This window comes from Meleagris gallopavo, chromosome 3 (genome assembly GCF_905368555.1).
Source record: "Meleagris gallopavo chromosome 3, MGAL_WU_HG_1.1, whole genome shotgun sequence".
NCBI classification, from domain to species: domain Eukaryota; kingdom Metazoa; phylum Chordata; class Aves; order Galliformes; family Phasianidae; genus Meleagris; species Meleagris gallopavo.
Window position 1 is genome coordinate 56,139,765 of NC_139406.1, and position 18,269 is coordinate 56,158,033.

Here is an 18,269-nt window from a genome sequence, read left to right on the forward strand (position 1 = left end):
CAAGAAAATTAGGTTTAGGAGGCATTTTAAAGGCATAGTTTGATAGAAAAGAGAGAGAAGGTATCGTCTGATTGCTTGCTGATAATCATCAATACTGATAGTTGTTATTAATCTCATTCTTTTTGTCTATGCAATGAAAGGTGGTTAGATGAATATCAAGATGATGGGAAAACTGTGACGGAGTTAACTGTTGAAAGTGAGTATTTTGTTACAGATTATCTTTTTTGTTATAACAATAGAGTGTTATTTACTTCCTAGTTATTACTAAAGATCCTTTTTGAATATAATCATAACATATGAAGAAAAGTGATAATTAAGCTTGCTCACATGGATTTTTTCTGCTAATATTTTAGAAGCTGTCAATCCAGAGAAGGCATTCCTTAATGGTAAGAGTTGTTTTCTAGAACATTGTCTTTGCTATTTGAATTCAATCTCCAAATCAGTAGTAGGTAGCAAATATATGTGACCTCATCATGTAAGTAAACTATCAACTGTGAGAGAAAAAGAATACAAATTGGCTAACAGTGATCTACAGCAATGACAAACTCTTCAGAAGTAACTGATGAAATATGCTGCTCATAAACCATTTCAGTTGTCTTCACATTTCTACTATTCTGTCCTGGAATCAGACAAGAACATCTCTGAGAAAAGAGTCTAGTGTTATTTTGTATATCTCAGTGCCACTGTCACGTAAAATATACATATGGATCCACTAGCAAACATCAGTTTGTTGAAAAATGTCCTGTGGAGTGATTGTGCAAGCATTTTCAGGTCAAGGTAGATCAGGATACACTTAAAGTAGCCATAAGCAAATAATATTAAACTCCAAATGTTTAAGTGAAGAAAGAAGTAGTTGACTAAATCTGCTTGGATTATTATGTAGATTTTTATAAAAAACCACCCACCTAGTTGTCTGTTGATATACCTACAAAAACAGTCTCATCACTGTAATGTGTTAAGACCTTGCAAGTGTTCAGAACATGAGACACAATCTCTATGTTTCTCTCATACCAGAAAAAAGAAACAGAATACAAATTTTCTTATTAACATTTAACTGTAAATGCGTATTCCATATAGCTGCGTCCGAGTATGGGAGAAACTAGAGTAAACAAAGTAATGTCTACATTTAGCTCTGAAAACAGTGGCTTGCCTTCTGTAGCATGAGTGCTGATCTCCCAATCTAGTTACAGCTTCAGAGAAAATATAATCATTTACATTCAATCAACAGTTTAGCCAACACTTTTATTGTTCCATGGCAAGATAACTTTTTTACAAAAGGAGACTGATTAACTCAGGTAAATAAAGATTTTCCCACAGAGAGATTTGATTGTCACAAGACAATTTGGAATTGGATTCTACATTCCACTCAACAAACATTTCTGAAATGCAGCCATAATATTGATTTCACCTTCTGTTCATAAACCATATTTTAGTATGAATTTAATTTTTTTCCAGCGCATCTTTGCTTTTTAAAAAAGCAGACAGATGCAAAGACTGCTGAGAGTTTGTGCATGTTAGTAACAATAAGACACAATATTGATTATAAGGAGGTTATTCTTAATTAGTTTGGGAAATGTCACACTGTTAAGATGTCCAGGAGGACCTAGAGGATGTATGCTGGTTTATTAGAATGAAATCAGAGGTTCTGAGAAATGAAGATGCAAAAAAGAAGAGCATTTTTAGAGGGTCTTCTGCTAATTAGCTATGCATCAGCATAACTTGAGCTTCTTTTTAGTCTTTTTTCTTTGCCTTGGAGATCATTTCAGTGAGGAACTGAGATAAATGAAAGATTGTTCTTTTTGTGTGTTATGTCAAAGAGATGATGAGCAAGGCGGATCTCAGTATAGTTTACTTTTAAATTTTTAAGTTTTTTTCCTAATAGTGATACCATAGGTATTGCAAGTGAAAAGAATGAGGTTTTTAGGATGATAACAAACATGAGAGGTTTGAAGAGCTGTCTTTTATTCAGTTCTGCATGTACGGTACTAGTACTGATTTGAGAAAATTCTGGAGATGTACAGTATTGGAAGAGAAAGCAATTGCATCAGATTCAAGCATCTGGAGCACTGATGACCTCATATTGCAGAGAATATAGCAATATAGCAGTGATAAGCAGCCCCACTCACAGTGGAAGTACAAACATTCCATATAAAATACATTTCCTTCAAGTAGCAGTGTTAATGCTCAGAAGCCAAATGTTTTATGCATTTCTGTCATCATACAGTATGTAAGCTGCCCTCTGCAAGTGGGTTTCAAGCAAAGTTACAAAGAATTGATTGGCACAATCCAGTTTGGTGGTTGTTTGGTGATTCCCAGAATAAATGATCAATATGCTTAGGTCAGGTCTAAAGCAAAGGTTACAAAATCAAAGACTTAATAAGTCACTCTGAAGGTCAGAAATCTCATTCTCTTTGAAGAAGGTTAATAAGCTAATAACTACCAAGTCAAGGAAGAGAGTTTGGAAGTTGTCACTGCTGAGCAGTTCTTTTTCACCTAGGCTCCCATTATGCCAGCTTTAATGAAGCATTTATTCCAGGTCCCTGTGAACGCTGCTGGTGGCAATGGATTTTGATGAGATAGAGAAAGCACATATCAAAATGCAACATTTGTATATATGTAGATTATCAAGACAAATCAAGTAGAGGAAAACATTTATTCATCCTCTGGTGACTTCCTCATGTATGTCTGAGGCAAGAGAAAAAAGATCACATTAGCAGAGAAGATGGATAGCTGCTTTCACCCCTCAAATGAAATTATTTTGAGAGATAATGAATCTTTTCATCGCTCTCTAGAAGTTTCCTGAACTGTGGGGAAATTTTGCTGCTGCCTTCTCATGTTTTCTCTTTTCTGCTTCGAAATAAGGAGATTGTCATTATAAGACTACTAAAAAAATTCTCTCAAAGCAAAACTACAAACATGGTATATCCCAGTGTTGTCTATCCTACAATCAATTAAAATGTGCTGAATTCCTGTGGTGTGGTTTGCATGGTGCTCTGTGATATTGTGATCTTTTGTGACTGGTGTATAAAATGCAACAAACAATTCAGCATCATTGAACACAGTGCAGTTAACAAATACTTCTAGGTTAGATTTTTTTATGTTGGGAAAGGTTGTTAGTATTAAGGTACTCAGAAAATTCATAAGAAAACAGAAAATAATGAGTAAATTTTCCCACGAGTTCCTTTGTTTTGAAATTATTCGCTACCTTTCAGGTTTATGCTAATGGAGTAAGAATAAACACAGAATTCCTAAATTACAGGCAGATTTGTCCTGCTTCACTTGAGTAAAAAAGAACTTAGGGCAGTAACATGCCTTAAGAACAATGGTAGTAATCCTCTAACAATACATAAATTTTCAATATTTCAAAAGCAGAAATAACCTTATTTGTCCAGTTTTCTGAATTGTATAATAAATGTTGTCTTTATATCTTATCTTGCCCAGTTTGTTGTGTGCAGAAGTCACTACAGGTTTGGTTTTCACAATTTTTTTGAAAGAATTTTACAGGATCCAAACTAGTGGTTAAAAGAATTTCTGGGAAGATATTATTATGATTGATTTCATTTAATTTTTTTAAAGTCAACAAATGCTTCTGATGTATCTTTGGATACATCTGTATAATATGAAATGAGATCTGTGGTCATAGTATTTCAAAAAAGAAAAATTTGGAGTTTCTTTCATTGAAGTTTCTTTCCAATCCACTATTCATTTTAGCAATTTCATACTGGTGTCTCAAAGAAAAGGGCATGGATTTGCACATAACCTGAAATACAATGAAGAACTAATCAATTTGAAAGGAAGCTGATGCTGTTCAGTGGTATCAGGGAGCAGTTATCTTTTTTGTGTGACATGCTCAGATATCTTATTTTCAGAAGTTACTGAAGAGTTTAGTATTTCCTGGAAAGAGATATAGAAGTCATTGGACCCAGTATGTGTTTGCAATCAGCCTCCTGTCTGGTGTATCCATCCTTATCAGTCTCCATCTAAGAGAATATACTATACAGAAAACTTTTTTCTTACTCTTGGTATGAGCAGGTTAAATGAATTTTCTGAACTGAGAAAATGTAGTCAGTCTGGGTTAGCTCTGTTACCAAGCTGTAGAAGCAGCACTCAAAGCAAATGTAGGAGTACAAGCAGTCACAGATGCTAAGGGGCTTTAAATCTGTTAACTACTGATTTATTTCCTGGAAAACTCCCAGCTGGTATCTTAGCCTTACTTCTGAAATAATAATTAAGAACACAATCATGGATATTAGTTACAATAAATCACCTTGCCTGAAATACCTTCTCTGTGCATGCTGCCTCTTGGAGCAGGAACAGGTATGTGTCCTTGTTTTCTCTTCACTTAGGGCTTCCTTTCTCCTAAAGCAGAAGAGAAAAGAAAGGAGAAGGCTCTCTTGAAAAACACATTAATGCAAAATTATCTTAATTTCCCTTCTGCCATGTTCCAGGGAGATCCTTCAAAATGAGACATGAGTGGATGTGATGTTCAGGGCTATGTTGGGAGTCTTTGTAAAAATTGGATCTGTTCATAAATAGAGAGTGCTCAGGAACAGCAGAAGCTCAAACGATGCTTGACTTCACCAAGTGTGACACCCTGAAGGGTACCACATGCCAACCTGGCACAAAGAGATAAAATTCAAAGCTGGCATATATATCAAACAACAAACGTTCCTCATTAGGCAAAGTCTGTGTCTTCTATAATACTATGTCTGACTCATTCTTGGAATTGACCTCAAAAAAAGAGTTCAGATGGAAGGACCCTTTCAGCTTCTGTTTTACTCAGCAGACTGACTGCGAGATGTGTATTTGCCTGCTGTTTTGTAGCTGAGCTCAGAAGAGGCAGGAAGCAGTCAGATGAAATGAGAAAAAAGCTTCTACAGCAAGGGGGAAAGCAGCCTTAGCTAAAGAAGACAAAGCAAAAATCAAGGGAAAAATCCTAAGTCAAAAAAGCCAGAGAAAGTTTTCACTCAATCATTGCCTCCAGACAGGTGGAGGAAAACAAACGGTATGAAGAAAACCAAACACATAATGCTTTAAGAAAGAGAATCACATACATACAATTTATTTCAGAACTATTCTATGAGTTATTTTGTCAGCACATTGCAATGTAGGCTTACGTGTAGTCATGAAATAGTTCTCTTTTATCTCATTGGCAAATTATCTTATTATCACAGTATTAGCCACAGTCTAAACATGGAGTTTTGATTTCCTTCCACTGTTAAGTTCCCTTTGCCATGCAGGATCAATCAACCAGGCAAACAATAGTTTTCTGTAGCTTCTGAGTTGCGTTCTAGACTTTCAAATGTTGCTACTAATGTAATCTATCAAAAAGAATGTCTGAAAGCCTCATCCATGAGTTGATGTCACTTCAGAATTCCCTAGATTTTCAGTTCGGCCCTAATGAATGATCTGATATGACACGAGCACACTGAACATGATCAATTAGGTTATGAAAGTGGTTTAGTTTTCACTATTTGAGTGGCTGTATATTAGTCAGCAGTTCTTGCAAATAAATCACATAAAATTTCATATGAATATTTTAAGAACCCAAACTTGATAAATGAATTACTGCAATTTAAACAATTAATTTGTCATAAGGAATGCAAAAACTTACCCAAAGATTTATTTACTTTCTTTCTTTGGATTTCTTTCTGCTTGCATACTCATTTTTACTGTTGGCTTTTTTTGTAAAGTCTTATTTAACTTATAACTATCTTCAAGAGAAGGCACACCTGTCTATTTTTATAATGAATATCTTTGTTGTAATAACAACAAAGGCTTCCATTTCTCTCTTCCACTGATACTAAAAATTTGCCATTTCTATGTTGTTTAGCACAACAGTGGAGAGTGCAGGTGAAAACAGATGGAGATTCCCCAGAGCCACATGATTGCAAAAGGACCCTTGTGATTTATGGCTCAAAGGGCAAAAGCGATGAGCTACTGCTTTCACCACAAGACCCAGGACATGTATGTTTTCTACCCAGAGCAACAGATGAATTCATTGTAAGTCATAATATATTTACACACAGTACAACTTTCTGTGTTACTACAGTACTATATTTATAATGACATTTCTCTCCAGCACAAAGATATATATTTATGGAATGCTAGCTTGGTTGCTACATATAACATATTTATTGCTAAAGATGGAATTATGTGACTTTACATCTTTGGTCATCTTCTGCTTCTGGACCTGTTTGACAACAGGCAGGTGAAGTATTCTCTTTGAATTTTCAGTATTTATCAGGGAGATAAATGGTCCCTTTCATGTAATTTATAGCATTCACCAGCTCATCTTCTGTGTTGCTTTGTTTTTAATTCTCTAAAGAATCCTGAGTTCCAGTTTATACAAAACCAATATGCAATTATTTGAGAAAGAAGGATTATATGTTATTCCCAGAGGACATCTGTGGCTTTTTCTTTCCTTCATTTCAGTCTTCATAAAACAGTCTCCACTTTCCTCCCAAATGCCTCTCTTTCAGGCCACCAGGCAGTGAGTTTTCCTGGATAATCATAGCATACCAAAGCGTAATGAGCCCTCAGGCAACAGCATATACTTGTTCACTATTAAAATCAACCTCAGCACAGTCCTGACTACCTGTATACCTCACATACATCCTGCTGCTTTGAGAGCATTCAGCTGAGGCATCTTTTTAGTGTTCAAATTATGTCCTGGCTTGCTAGGGTATATCATTGCAAATTCTGTTCATTGGCCTGAAGTACAGCTTCTAGTTAGCCAGATGAGAGAACTAGCTTGCAATTCGTGGTAGTTTTATAAAGCTCAGAAATGCTTTTCAGTGGCTGCAATAAATATTCTGAAAATAATGACAAAGCTACATTTAGAAAATGTTGTGAAGGCTTCCTTAAAATGAGCAGATCCAAGCTGATTTTTTTGAATTTAAATAACAAGATAAAGCAATTTAGAAATTTTGCAGAGAGTAAATGAAAAGAAAAATAGCACTTGTTAAAGACAAGAAAGCTATTGCTTATCAGAAAGCAAGAAATTCACCAAACAACAAAAGAAGCTTCACGAGCTATTGGTGCAGACTGAAGGTCAATAGAAGCATTCTATGGAGGTACCCCACCAGCTGGCTGAGTTTTGGAAAGCATCACTGCATAAAGCAGATCTCTGCTGCATTCAACTTGTCAGTAATTTCCCAAAAGGCATGTAGTGCTTGTTAAGATTGCCTAATTTCACTGACTGAGTGCTGTGCTAGGAGGAACCAGTATTGTTATGCGACTGTTTTGATTGTCCCTGCTACTCTTCTGTTTTTGGTACCATAACACCATATCTATCATGCTGGAATTCCAATCTAATGTCTTTCTAAATGCTTCATCATACTTTGGATTGGATTTGGGTTTGTGTCTGTATATTTCCCTTAGCTATTTATGCCCTGATTGTGTTGCTTTGTATGAAAGTGTTTGAGCATTGTTTATTGGATGTGAAAATTTCTCTTTTTCACGTTGCTTACAGTGTTTTCCAGTTTTTGTGGCATTCTAAGGAAGTCAAAGTAGTCGGTTTGATGTATCCAGGTATTCAGATAACTTCATAAATATCTTCTCCATGTTTATCAGCTAATAAATCCAGTTTCTTTTTCCTCTCCTTTCCTTTGTTCTTACTAAGGCTTTCAGAAGCTTTGCTCGTGTTCTCCCATTGTAACAGCAGGCAGGAGGCATGAGCATGATACCTCCAGGAGGACAAGCTGTGAATTCATTTTTCCAACAACCAGCAGTAAACAAACTTTTCAACCTCCCCAGGAACCCGGTCTTAGAGAAATATCCTTAGTGCAGTAAGAAGAATAACAGGTTACGTTCTATATGCAGCTCATGCTTGTTTTGAAACAATAGGCATCATTTTGATCTCAGAGATTCATTTACTGCTCGCAGAGGACAGGAAGGCATGTAAATTCCTGATTTTCCAGGTGCTCTCATGCAAATATATGCAGATGTGTATCATATTCAAAATGATTATTTGATCCAAAATTTTTCATCCCAACTCCTGTGAAAGAACAGGTGTAGTTTAATTGCATGTAGCAGGAGCAAAGAATAATTTGTTAAAAGAGATAAAATAGCAGCATGGTAGTATGTGCAGTTGTTGAGTTTCGGTGACCTCAGATAGCAGCAGTTAGCATGGGTGATCTGCTTAAATAAGAATAAATGTAAATAGAACAAAATAGTTATAATAAATTAATTGAGAAATATGTGAGTCTGTCTATGTTATTGAATTGTTTGGATGTTCTGGCACTGAAGACGTGGCAAGAAACCTTGCCAGCTGCAATGAACAAATGTATCAAAAAATAATTGGCAAAATGTAAGTAAATTGACAGTAGAAACCCAGATTTATACTTTCCTTGATATTTCAGTGTTGACAGAAATCAGTTGTTGATCTCTAATGGAATGAAAAAATCTGTGAAGTATGTATATATATATTTCCCCCAGTCCTCAGCATGGTTCTTGGTTGCTCACAGAACAAGCTTGTCAGAGCATGCCTTTGGAGAGTGCTGCTGTACTCTGCAGTAATCATAAAATGCAAAGTTACACTGACTGACAGATCATGGGATTTGGATCCTTAAAACTATTCAGTAATTCTCCAAAGCACTTGCACATGCAGTATGGGATGAGTGACAGTGCTGTAAGCAGAAAGCTCTGCAAGGAGGACTGTTCATAAATACACAATGAATGGGGAATGCGTTTTCGTTTAATGACTATGAGGATGATAGAAAATTTTAGATCACATAATGCTATGTGTTGTGTTTTCTCCACAGCGTGGGATGATGCTCTAGACAACCAGTAGCAGGACTTCTGGAGTTTCTGACAGAAAACTGTTCAGCTGAATTTAGGGTGCTTTGACAACAAACCCTATAACTGTAACTAGAATCATTTATGCGCAGATTTTTCTTTTTCTTCTCTTTTCTTCTTTTTTTCTTTTTTTTTTAATTATTATTATTATTTATTTTTTTACAGAGAAGCAATAAAGAATTTAATTTAAGTGTGCACCCAAACAGTAAATTTTACATAACTTTAATTACTTTAGGAATTATGACTTTGGACAAGCTTGTTTGATTCAAAAAGGAAAAGTTTTAAAATATTATGAAATTTTTATAATCATTTTCATCAATTAACTTTCTCTGAGAGCTTTAAATCCCCAGTGGCTTTCCAAAGGCATCCTCATGAGTGTAAGAACTATTCTCCTTCAAAAGTGCAATGAAAAAACACTGCTATTTAGTATATGACAAATCACATTCAACTCAGCTCAGATTTCAAGTAGGGAGTATTCTGTAAAACTGTCCAGAAGGAATAAATGTGGATAAATTAATTAGGAAATTTTAATCATGAATAAAAATGAGGTTAATGTCCTCTTGCAAACATTTGGCCAGCTCAAAAAGAGGAAATTCATTGATATATACTTTGTGATGGATTCTCTTTCTGTCTCTGCATTGAAGGTCATTTTGCATCAAGTAATAGGCATTGATGGAAGGAAAAGCCAATTATGGGATCAAAGATAGTATATCATATTCCATATTCCACTGACCGTATTAAATTGCTCAGAAAAGGACCGTGATTATTATGATATAATAACAATGATCTGAAAATGATGGAGCAAAAACAGAAAGGATAGTGTAGCCAGAGCCATGGAAAAAAATCCCTAACAAATAAATGTGAAAAGAGGAGGAATACCTAGTAAGTTCAATTGAAAATATTTGATGCTTTTTGTCTCAACAGATGATCATAGACATTATGACTGCTAGTGCTTTCTGCTTCAAAAACATGGAGTGGTTTGTAGCATTTAGAGTATCTGTATCATGCAGTCATGAGATCCATCTGCAAGAAAGAAAATCTGCAGACAATCATTTTACAAATCAGTCTGATTCTGAAAGAGCAGAAGCAATAATTTTGTTGCCTGTGAAGGGACCACAGTTTAGATGGGTGAAGAAGCTGTGCACTGTCATCTTGATAATCCTAGATAGTACCCATTAGGTTTAATAAGAAATGAATGTATATTTTAAGAGGAATTAGGCCACTTACCATGCCATAGCTAATGATATAATCTGCAGTATATATAGCATGATTGAAAAACTCTTGATAAAATATTCTGCCCACATATTTCCCTGTTTCTGGAGCAATGACGGAGATCAAGCCAGGATGTAAAGATATGGTAAGTCCTTTATGCATAACTCCTCATATGTACACATCAGCAAAGGACGTCCTTCAATTCTTAAATATTTATGACAGCATACAAGCAAGCAGGGCAAGCCAGGCTCTGAGAGAGGACAAATCTGGTGCCCTTTTTGATGCAAAATTACTGCTGTGGTGGCTATCGTGTATGCTATGGAGTTTGAGAGCTGAGAGATTCCCTGCAGCACTGGGGATGCTGGACCATTACAGAGTTATGCTACTGGTCCTTATAGAACAGTGCCTCGAATCTTCACCTTCTGGGATGACATAGTAAAATCTTATAATACTTGCCTTAAGAAATTGAGATTGGAAGGGATCTTTTAAGTTTTCAAGTGCAATTCTTTACCACATCTCTTAAGTTCTACTTCATAAACTGTTCAAGCTTCTGTAAAATGATTTTGGCAGGTTGCTATTTCTTTTTAATTGACTGTTCCTCTTCATACACTGCTGTTTTACCCTTTTTTCTATTCATAACATTTATTAATGAGGGTGGCCAATGCTCTCCTAGAAAGACAAGACCATGCCTTTTAACTGTTCTTCCCCGATAAGAATAATGTAACGAATATTTCCCTACATGTGTGTCTCCAGTGAGCAAAGTCAGATGAACTAGCTTTAGGAAAGGTGGGTCAACAGTGACGAACTGTCAAGAACAGAGCTATGCTGAGTAGCAGAATTAATTAAGCTGTTAAGAGCTCCGTGCTGTGTATTAGGGATCAGTTGGTTGGTGGTTCGATAGCACAGTTGTATAAGGCTAACTCTAATTCTAATGTGATGCATAAATTCTACTGTACACATAAAGAACTTACTTCCTGGCAACAGTCACCAAAGCTTATATTGTAACTGATCTGGGAAAATAAAATGCAGGAAGAACAAAAAGAAAGAACAAGGCTACAATTTCAGTTTTGATCCCTTTAAAGTAAATAAATAAATAAATGTCTTTTCAGAATAGTTCTGTCTTTTGTTTTACTTGAAATTCATTCCCTGCCATATCTTTCTTGCAGTTGCCTGGTGAAAGGCTGCAGCACTCTACTTCCTGGGGCTAAAAAGTCTTATTGTACAGTTGCTAATGTCATGCAGATCATTAGATCATTTGATGCAGTTTGCAAATCCCAATTCCCATAGTGCTATTTTGGATGGTTTAAACAGATTTCACAGAAGCCCAGAGCCTGCAACGAGATACTGGTTTTCCCACAGGTTGTATAGGAGCAATGGCTGTGATATTCTACAGGTTTATTTCTGCATGATTCGTGATTTAAGTTTATGCAGAAATATGCCTTTTTTCCTCAGAAGTGGTTATAAAATAATTTCATGTTTTAAATCCAATCGTTTTGCAAGTTAGAATTCAGTTAAAATGTTCTCAGCTTGTGATAATGATCATTAATTTTAATATCTAATATGACTTCTGATATTAGGAACTTTAATTGTAAGTTAACACTCTCCTTATCCAGGAGGGTCATATCCTGACATGTTACATTTGCTTTATGAGCTTGAATGTGTATATGATAATAATTTTAATCTCAACTTACCATAGTGTTTAAGTATTATACATTACTGGAAAGAAAATAGAATAAAATAAAGGAGGCAGTCTCATCCATGGAGAAGAGAAGGAGAGATTCCCTTATTACTCTCATCTTACCTTCTAACACAGTTTCTCCATTGGTTAATGTTAAGTTGAAGGATTCCACGCTGCTGAGGAAATTGCTGTGAGTGAAGCGGTCCTGACAGTATGCACTTCCTCTTGATGTTTTTTTGCAGGTTGAGACTGGAGATGTGGGAGATGTGTATAAGATTCGGGTCAGCTGTGATGATGTGCCAGGCTTTGAGGGTTGGCACTTGAAGTCTTTCCACTTAGAAGAGCTACATACAAAACAAGAGTTGAACTTTGACTGCAACTGCTGGCTGTCTCTTAGCAGAGAAGACAAGGAGCTGGTGAAAGAATTCCCTGTAGTCAGTGAGGACCAGAAAACTTTACCAGGTGAAAACACTGAGCAGATACAAACACTGCAAACCTCTTGAAAATAAATAAATGTCATATATAGAATATAACATTTGTTGAGCATTTGATACCTTCAGTGGATCAGTGCCAACAGATCCTTCATACATACACTGCAAAAATGTTGACCATTTAAGAAATTTTAATTTTCCAGTTAAGTGACAGATTGGGCTTCACAGTTGCTAAATCTTCTGCATGATTCTGTGTACAAAACTGAAGAAAATAATTATACTTTTTAGAGTTAAAGCACATGTTAAAAAGCTATGGAAACGATCTATTGTACATTTGCTATTGAATTACTTGGTTTATAATAAGTTCAGTTACCAATGGAAAGAATTGTATTGTACAAAAAAGTTTTGTATTGTTTTTCCCTAAGGCATTTTTTCTGACATGCTGAGAGTTTCAGAGAATATTCAGAAATGCTCTTGGAGTGTGAAGGTCTGCAGAAGCACTGCATTTGTTCGGAAAAGTTGGAAGTTACACATGAGATGAAAGTAATATGAGACATGACTGCTTTTCAAAACTGAAGTTCCAGAAATTCTAGTTCCTGAATATCTCAAACCTTTTCACAACCTTAAAAGAAACCATGGCATTACATTAGTTGAATGTTAGCTTGGGAGGACAGTATGTTAAAAATGACATTTGAAAAATTTTAGTTATTCTCTTTGTTGAAGTATGAATACATCTGCAACTCAGTGATATTTCTCAGAAGAAAATCCATTCTAGCTGTATCAATTGAAATAAGAAAATGTGTTTATACAGGAGCACTACAGAGGCAAAAACGTTTTGCTGTTGCTGTCATACACCTTACATTAATATGTGCATTTGATAAATTTTTATACTTATATCTCATATCATGCATCGAGAGGTTATGCTACATCAGTCACTGTTACCTAATTTGAATAAACTTTACATAGCAGTTTATTCTTTGACCCATGATGATTATTAACTATTGCGAAGATTATGCAGTTTTTAACAGTAAAAGAAAAACCTCAGATGACTTCTTATTTTTCAAGACTTGGGCCGTAAAATAGATTTAGATAGAATTTGTCTGGATATTAGTAAGTCTAAGTTGCAGAGGCCTAAGTTGCCTGAATCCAATTTCACTGGATTTCTAAGGAAGTAATGTAAAGACTTCATTTCTCTTTGCTTGAAGAGATCACATTCACAAAGAGTAACCCATTTTAATCACTATACAGCAGATTTTTTGGCAGTTCCAGAAGTGAAAACAAACAGTAATCTTACTAAACAATATATACTGATTTTTTTTCTTTAAGAACACTTTTGTAAGTCACGTGTTTCATTTGTACTTTTTTTTTTTTTTTTTTTTTTTTTTTTTTGTACAGTCCATAAATACTTTGTCTCTGTTCATACTGGTGACCGCTGGGGAGCAGAAACCTTTGCAAATGTTTATATCACCCTTTATGGCAAAAGAGGTGACACAGGTGTAAGGAATCTTCATACACCTTTAACAACAGAAAGGAAATTCCAAAGGAATAAGGTAATGGCACAAAAATGCTGTCTTACTTATGCAGGACCTACCATTGACTCTACTGCATCTCTTAATGCCTGCTCAAGTTAGTCTCCTTCCTGTTTGTAATCTCCCTTTAAATATGGAAGGCTGCAATGAGGTCCTCCTGGAGCCTTCTCTTCTCCAGGCTGAACAAGCCCAGTTCCTTCAGCCTTTCTTCTTAGAAGAGGTGCTTCAACCCTTTGATCATCTGCTACATCAATTCCACATCTTTCTTGTGCTGGGGACCCCAGGCCTGGTCTCAGTGTGGGGCCTCACAAGGGCTGACCAGAAGGAGATAATCACCTCACCCTCCCTGCTGCCAACCCCCCCTCCCTTTTTGGATCAGCCCAGGATGTAGTTGGCCTTCTGATCTGTAAGCGAACACTGCAAGTTCATGTTGAGCTTTTCATCTGACAAGACTTCAAAATTCTTCTTTGCAGGGCTACTTTCAGTGAGTTCTTCTCCCAGTCTGTACACCTATCTGGGATTGCCCTGACCTGGGTGCAACACCTTGGCCTTGCTGAACCTCAGTACGTTCACGTGGGCACACTTCTCAAGCTTGTCCTTGTCCCTCCAGATAGCATCCCTTCCTTCTTATTGTATCAACTGCACCACTCGGCCTGGTGTCATCCACAAATGCTGTCACTCCTTTGTAAAAGGCCACCAGATGGAAATAGAATTTATTATCCAACTATTCACAGCAGACCAATGTCAGTGTTATTTCCTTTCTGGACAAGTACATTTCCAGTGCTGTATGAGCAAACACAAAGCAGATTCCTGAGGACAAACTGTGATGACACTCCGTAGTTCTTCTATTCCAAATTTAGGACAGCATGAGTAGCAAAGAATTAAAAATTATGGATAGAAAAATAGTTAAGGAAATTGCTGTGAGACTTGCAAGTTCAGTGCTTTCAGTGTTTAAAACACATTAAACACTAACTTAAGTTTACTTAGTGACTTCAGACAAGAGAAAAGAAGAGAATGCACATAACAATTTTGCTTCTAGAGAGTCTTAGATTTCTGTGGAATTATTTGATAAGGTGAGGAAAAACTGGATTCAATATAAATTGAGAGAATCTCTAAAAATAATTTTTTGTAACATATCAGAGCTATGGCTATGTACAGAAATAGCACTCTACAACAGTTATTTTATTTTACCTTCATTCTCTGATTTATTTCCTAAAATGTATTAATTAAAAAATTTAATGATTTCCATTTACAATCTGGTTGTCAAGTCTTGACTATTTTTGTCACGCAAAGGTAATTTTAATGTTAGTAACAGAAAAGCTATTTCTCCAATATTTTTATTTTAAAAGTAGCACAAGCAACATAGAGGACTTTTGAAAGTACTACGCTTTTTTAGAGATCAATTTGCAATTACCTTCTTTTTAATTGCCGTTACATCTGGCTTAGTAAGTTCCTGCTATTAAGTCAATGTTTATTGGGATGATGGTGTTAATTATAATTCTAGATGTTGTTTAAATTCCAGTTATTCATAACCTTGCTGACCATTAGAAGTTGCAATCAAGTCCACCTGACCCTAGGCTGGACTGTGTACAGAAAACCTGTTTTGTTTCACATTTATCCTGTTTTTCATCCCCTGATGCCCTTTTTCTTATTCTATCTTCTCCATTCTGCTTCAGTTCCTGTTTATGGTCTTTTACTCAACTCTCTCCATGTTGTCTTGCTTAATCTTTCAGTTTTCTGTTACTGCAGTAATTTTCATTTTGTAAGAAAAACAAAAAGACAACAAAATGTTTAGATTACATTTTCTTTAGGACTGTTAACATAAGTAAATTCTAAATGATCCTTAAAATCTAAATTTATATGTTATACTTTTGATACTGGAAGTGTCCTGAAAATAATTTGATTATAACCAAAAATAATTTTTAGCCTGCCAGAATGTTGATGTATATGTTTTTTAAAGGTAAAATGATTGATAAAGTACGTATTTTCCAAAGATCCGATGAGATTGCAATACATCGTTAATTATGAATGTGGGATTTAAGGTTAGATATAATTAGTGTGTGCTTTCTTAGATTCAGAGGGGAGATGTTATGTTAAATGTTACCGAAATAACCCCCCCATACAAAACAGACAAACATATAACCTCTGCTGAATCTGGGTTGTTTTCCCTTGAGTTCAAGCACATTCAGGTCCAAGATGTCTTACTATTTTCAATTTTCTTTGCAGGTGGATTCATTTTTGGTGGAAGCTGTTTCTCTGAGTCATTTGCAAAAAGTGATCATAGAACATGATGGGCAAGGATATGGGGCTGGAATGTACCTCAAGATGATAACAGTTAGGGAATCACAAGACTCAGACAATGAGTGGGTCTTTCCATGCTGGAACTGGCTTGATACTCATCTAGGATTATGTGAGACTGTTTGTGAGATACTTACAGTTGGTAAGCTCTTCTGTAATCTGGCCTGGCTCTCTGCATCTTTTGAATTTGCCTTCAGGTTTCTAAAGTGATTTTTTAAATTGAAAATGTGAATTTTCAGTTTAATTTGGTTATTATAGCAATACCACATCTGGTAATGTCAAAGTTAATAAAATTCCATCTTGTAAATATCTTGTGTATAAAATTCTCACCATCTAAATTAAAATTTATCACATTACAGTAAAAGATTTAAAGTAGATAAAGAGTTTGAAATGTATGCCTTGTGGGGATAAATAGCTTAAGTCTTATGCATTACTTTTAGGTTGGTTAGGATCTAATTTGAAATCCAGAGAAAAGTTACTTTAGTCAATCTGTGTATTAACTCAACTGTGGTATTATTCCACTGTGGAAAGAATTACAATTCTTCTGTGCTTTGTTTATATGTACTCATTCCAAGCCTACTATACCACAAGTTGTTCAAATCCAAATGGAAATGAAAGATAGTGGCAATTAATGGAGAAAAAGAGAAAGAGAAGGTGATATTGATTTACTGAGGATCTGGCAAATATTTTTGTGTGTTTACTATATGTCATTCTAACTCTATTATACCATATAATATAGCTAAATATGATATAGTGTCATGTGAAGTTCATTGTTATTAATTTTATATTAGATGTCTACAGGCTACAGGTGTGTCTGGTGCTTCTGAATGATAAAGTGGTTTTAGTAACATTGATTTTTTTTTGATTAGACCTCTAAAAAGTGACTAGATGCTCTCTTAGTAATTTCTTCCAAACATGACAAGAACATTTTATTAAGAAAATACCAGTGAAACTAAAATTTAAACACAGAAGGAACATTTAGCTGTTAAATTCTTGGCAAAAAAAAGTAATAAAAGTATTGATGTGTTATTCTTAGTGAACTGTTGCCATAGATACAACATAACCTGCAAATAGAGCTTGCTTTGTGTATTGTAAAGGCTGTGGTCCTGTTATATTATGCCAGTCTGTCATACTGTCGTCTTTCCTCTTTCTCTTTCATCATTTTTAAAGGTAGAAGGTTGATTTCTCGTCCTAAACTGCCTAAAGTCATCATGCAGTCATCTGGTCTCTGGATAATGGACATCACTGGATCTGACTGGAGCAATGAAGAGGATCCATTACACCTCTCTTTCATCTTTTTTGGCAACCAGAATCATAAGAAGTTGCCACTTCAAGTTACAGGAAAAGAAATTCAAATCAAAGTACTTCAATCTTTATCTATTGGAAAAAAAAAAAATCTAAGAATCATGTACCTGATAACCCTCTTAATTCTGAAATGATAAATTGTTTCTTTAAACTACTAAATTGATTTTTAAGTTCTCTGTGTAGTTTGGCATGGATTATAATTTTCTTCCTTTGTATACAGTAAGGCTATTACTTAAGCAGCAGCTTTTGAATGAACAGAAGTGAACCTTCTCCCAAGGTTTCATTCTGAGAATGTTTAAATAAGCAAATTAGTCCCTAGGTGCATATCACAAGATATACCAGTCTGCAGGTAGTGATTTACAGTTCTTGTTGATCTCACAAAAGTAAGTAATTTGTAAACATACAATTTGTGGGATACTATAGAGATTTGTGGGCAGATGATGGAGAAGGAAGAAACATAAATGAGATAAAACTTACAGAGTTTATTTTCTATTTAATTTAATTTGTTCATCTCTGCCACCATATTTTTTCCAGGATAATTACATTTTCTTACACTCTTTTATTTCTGTTTGTCATTATCACTTTCTTTTCTCTCTTTTACTCCCTAAGTTTACTCGTTTGTTCTTTGTTGTTAGTTTCTCCAGTTACTTATCAATTGAAATATTAAGAGGCTTTTCGGATAAATGAATGAAATTTAGTTTATCAAAAGGTGCCCTGCTTCTACTCCCATGGCTCTTCCCTCTTACAACTACAATCAGTGCTGTGGTACTTTTACGCTTTTCCAATTTTGCTCTCTCTGAATGACCAATACAGCAGAATTTGGAACTGACCTGAAGGCAAATGCTTCAGACCCCTCCTCTATCTTAAGAAATCCCTAATCATGAAGTGCAGAGAAGTAGGAGAATATTCAAGGGAATCATGACAATTACTTGTTCATTTCTTCTAATTTTTGTTCCGTCTTACCGTTGGCCTTTGGGGTTTTGAGGAAATTATTAATCCCTATGAGAAAAGTGGTTG

General features: G+C 35.4%; 1 protein-coding gene across 12 annotated transcripts in view; it reads left to right on the top strand.

Moving 5' to 3' along the window:
- The window catches only part of RP1 (RP1 axonemal microtubule associated), a 204,985-nt gene that overhangs the window by 115,358 nt on the left and 71,358 nt on the right, over positions 1 to 18,269 (top strand). For 11 of the 12 annotated variants that reach the window (XM_085221109.1, XM_085221110.1, XM_085221106.1 and 8 more), the window contains 7 exons: positions 141 to 196; positions 354 to 386; positions 5,834 to 6,003; positions 11,932 to 12,151; positions 13,516 to 13,670; positions 15,876 to 16,089; positions 17,118 to 17,308. In XM_085221109.1, the coding sequence (XP_085077235.1) occupies positions 141 to 196; positions 354 to 386; positions 5,834 to 6,003; positions 11,932 to 12,151; positions 13,516 to 13,670; positions 15,876 to 16,089; positions 17,118 to 17,308 (1,039 nt within the window). The remainder of the gene's footprint in view (positions 1 to 140; positions 197 to 353; positions 387 to 5,833; positions 6,004 to 11,931; positions 12,152 to 13,515; positions 13,671 to 15,875; positions 16,090 to 17,117; positions 17,309 to 18,269) is intronic. The other variant, XM_085221113.1, reaches the window with a different exon arrangement.